Below are 2,500 nucleotides of genomic sequence, written 5' to 3'. Positions count from 1 at the left end.
CTGCTAATACACACTATGTCACACAACAACGCCCATGCCTGAGCCTCAATGAAGACCGTGCCTGTTCTGTGTGTGTGCGTGCGAGTGTGACTGTGTGTGCGCGAGTGACAGGGTGTGTGTGTGTGTGTGTGAGTGTGTGTGAGAGAGTGAGTGTGAGTGGGTATGTGTGTGAGAGAGAGTGTGCGTGTGAGTGGGTGGGTGTGTGTGTGTGTGTGTGAGTGAGAGTGAGTGTGTGTGTGTGTGAGAGTGTGAGAGAGAGTGTGTGTGAGTGTGTGAGTGTGTGTGAGTGTGTGTGAGAGAGTGTGAGTGGGTATGTGTGTGAGAGAGAGTGTGCGTGTGAGTGGGTGGGTGTGTGTGTGTGTGTGTGAGTGAGAGTGAGTGTGTGTGTGAGAGTGTGAGAGGAGAGTGTGTGTGAGTGTGTGTGAGTGAGTGAGTGTGTGTGTGAATGGGTGTGTGTGTGTGAGAGTGAGTGTGAGTGAGTGTGTGTGTGAGTGTGTGTGAGAGAGTGTGAAAGAAAGTGTGAAAGAAAGTGTGCGAGAGTGTGTGTGAGTGTGTGAGTGTGAAAGAAAGTGTGAGAGAGTGTGTGTGAGTGTGTGAGGGTGTGTGTGAGCGGGTGGGTGTGAGTGAGTGAGTGAGTGAGTGAGTGAGTGAGTGAGTGAGTGAGTGAGTGTGTGTGTGTGTGAATGTGTGTGTGTGTGTGTGTGTGTGTGTGTGAGAGAGAGAGTGTGTGTGTGTGTGTGTGTGTGTGAGAGAGAGAGAGAGTGTGAGTGTGAGTGTGTGTGTGTGTGAGAGTGAGAGAGTGTGAGTGTGGAGTGTGTGTGTGTGAGAGAGAGAGAGAGTGTGAGTGTGAGTGTGTGTGTGTGTGTGTATTACAGGCATGGTGCTCAGTCTGTGTGTGTATTACAGGCATGGTGCTCAGTCTGTGTGTGTATTACAGGCATGGTGCTCAGTGTGTCTGTGTGTGTGTGTGTGTGTGTGTGTGTGTGTGTGTGTGTGTGTGTGTGTGAGTGTGAGTGTGGGTGCGTGTGTACCTCAGTGATCTGTACGGTGTCTCCGATGAACAGCGCATACTTCTGCTCCTCCTTCTTCCCCTCCTTACTCACCAGTTCAGAGAATCCCAGAGACACACTGAGCACCATGCCTGTAACACACACACACACACAGACTGAGCACCATGCCTGTAACAGACACACACACACAGACTGAGCACCATGCCTGTAACACACACACAGACACAGACACAGACTGAGCACCATGCCTGTAACACACACACAGACACAGACTGAGCACCATGCCTGTAACACACACACACACAGACTGAGCACCATGCCTGTAACACACACACACACACACAGACTGAGCACCATGCCTGTAACACACACACAGACACAGACTGAGCACCATGCCTGTAACACACACACACAGACAGACACAGACACACTGAGCACCATGCCTGTAACACACCACACAGACACAGACTGAGCACCATGCCTGTAACACACACACAGACACAGACTGAGCACCATGCCTGTAACACACACACAGACACAGACTGAGCACCATGCCTGTAACACACACACACAGACACAGACTGAGCACCATGCCTGTAACACACACACACACAGACTGAGCACCATGCCTGTAACACACACACAGACACAGACTGAGCACCATGCCTGTAACACACACACACACACAGACTGAGCACCATGCCTGTAACACACACACAGACACAGACACAGACTGAGCACCATGCCTGTAACACAGACACAGACTGAGCACCATGCCTGTAACACACACACACAGACACAGACTGAGCACCATGCCTGTAAAACACACACAGACACAGACACAGACTGAGCACCATGCCTGTAACACAGACACAGACACAGACTGAGCACCATGCCTGTAACACACACACACAGACACAGACACACCACAGACACAGACTGAGCACCATGCCTGAACACACACACAGACACAGACTGAGCACCATGCCTGTAACACACACACAGACACAGACTGAGCACCATGCCTGTAACACACACACACACAGACACAGACTGAGCACCATGCCTGTAACACACACACAGACACAGACACAGACTGAGCACCATGCCTGTAACACACACACAGACACACACTGAGCACCATGCCTGTAACACACACACAGACACAGACACAGACTGAGCACCATGCCTGTAACACACACACAGACACAGACTGAGCACCATGCCTGTAACACACACACACACACAGACACAGACACAGACTGAGCACCATGCCTGTAACACACACACAGACACAGACCACAGACTGAGCACCATGCCTGTAACACACACACAGACACAGACTGAGCACCATGCCTGTAACACACACACACACACAGACTGAGCACCATGCCTGTAACACACACACAGACACAGACTGAGCACCATGCCTGTAACACACACACACAGACACAGACTGAGCACCATGCCTGTAACACACACACACAGAC

The 2,500-nt window shown here is 51.2% G+C and overlaps 1 protein-coding gene across 2 annotated transcripts in view; it reads right to left on the bottom strand.

Annotated features, from left to right (window-relative positions):
• The window catches only part of LOC133135694 (FACT complex subunit SPT16-like), a 36,002-nt gene that overhangs the window by 13,739 nt on the left and 19,763 nt on the right, over nt 1-2,500 (bottom strand). For both annotated transcript variants that reach the window (XM_061252891.1, XM_061252892.1), the window contains one exon: nt 1,032-1,141. In XM_061252891.1, coding sequence (XP_061108875.1) covers nt 1,032-1,141 — 110 coding nt within the window. The remainder of the gene's footprint in view (nt 1-1,031; nt 1,142-2,500) is intronic.

The sequence above is a fragment of the Conger conger genome, chromosome 8, assembly GCF_963514075.1.
Source record: "Conger conger chromosome 8, fConCon1.1, whole genome shotgun sequence".
Classification (NCBI taxonomy): domain Eukaryota; kingdom Metazoa; phylum Chordata; class Actinopteri; order Anguilliformes; family Congridae; genus Conger; species Conger conger.
This window is presented reverse-complemented; position numbering and strand designations above follow the sequence as displayed.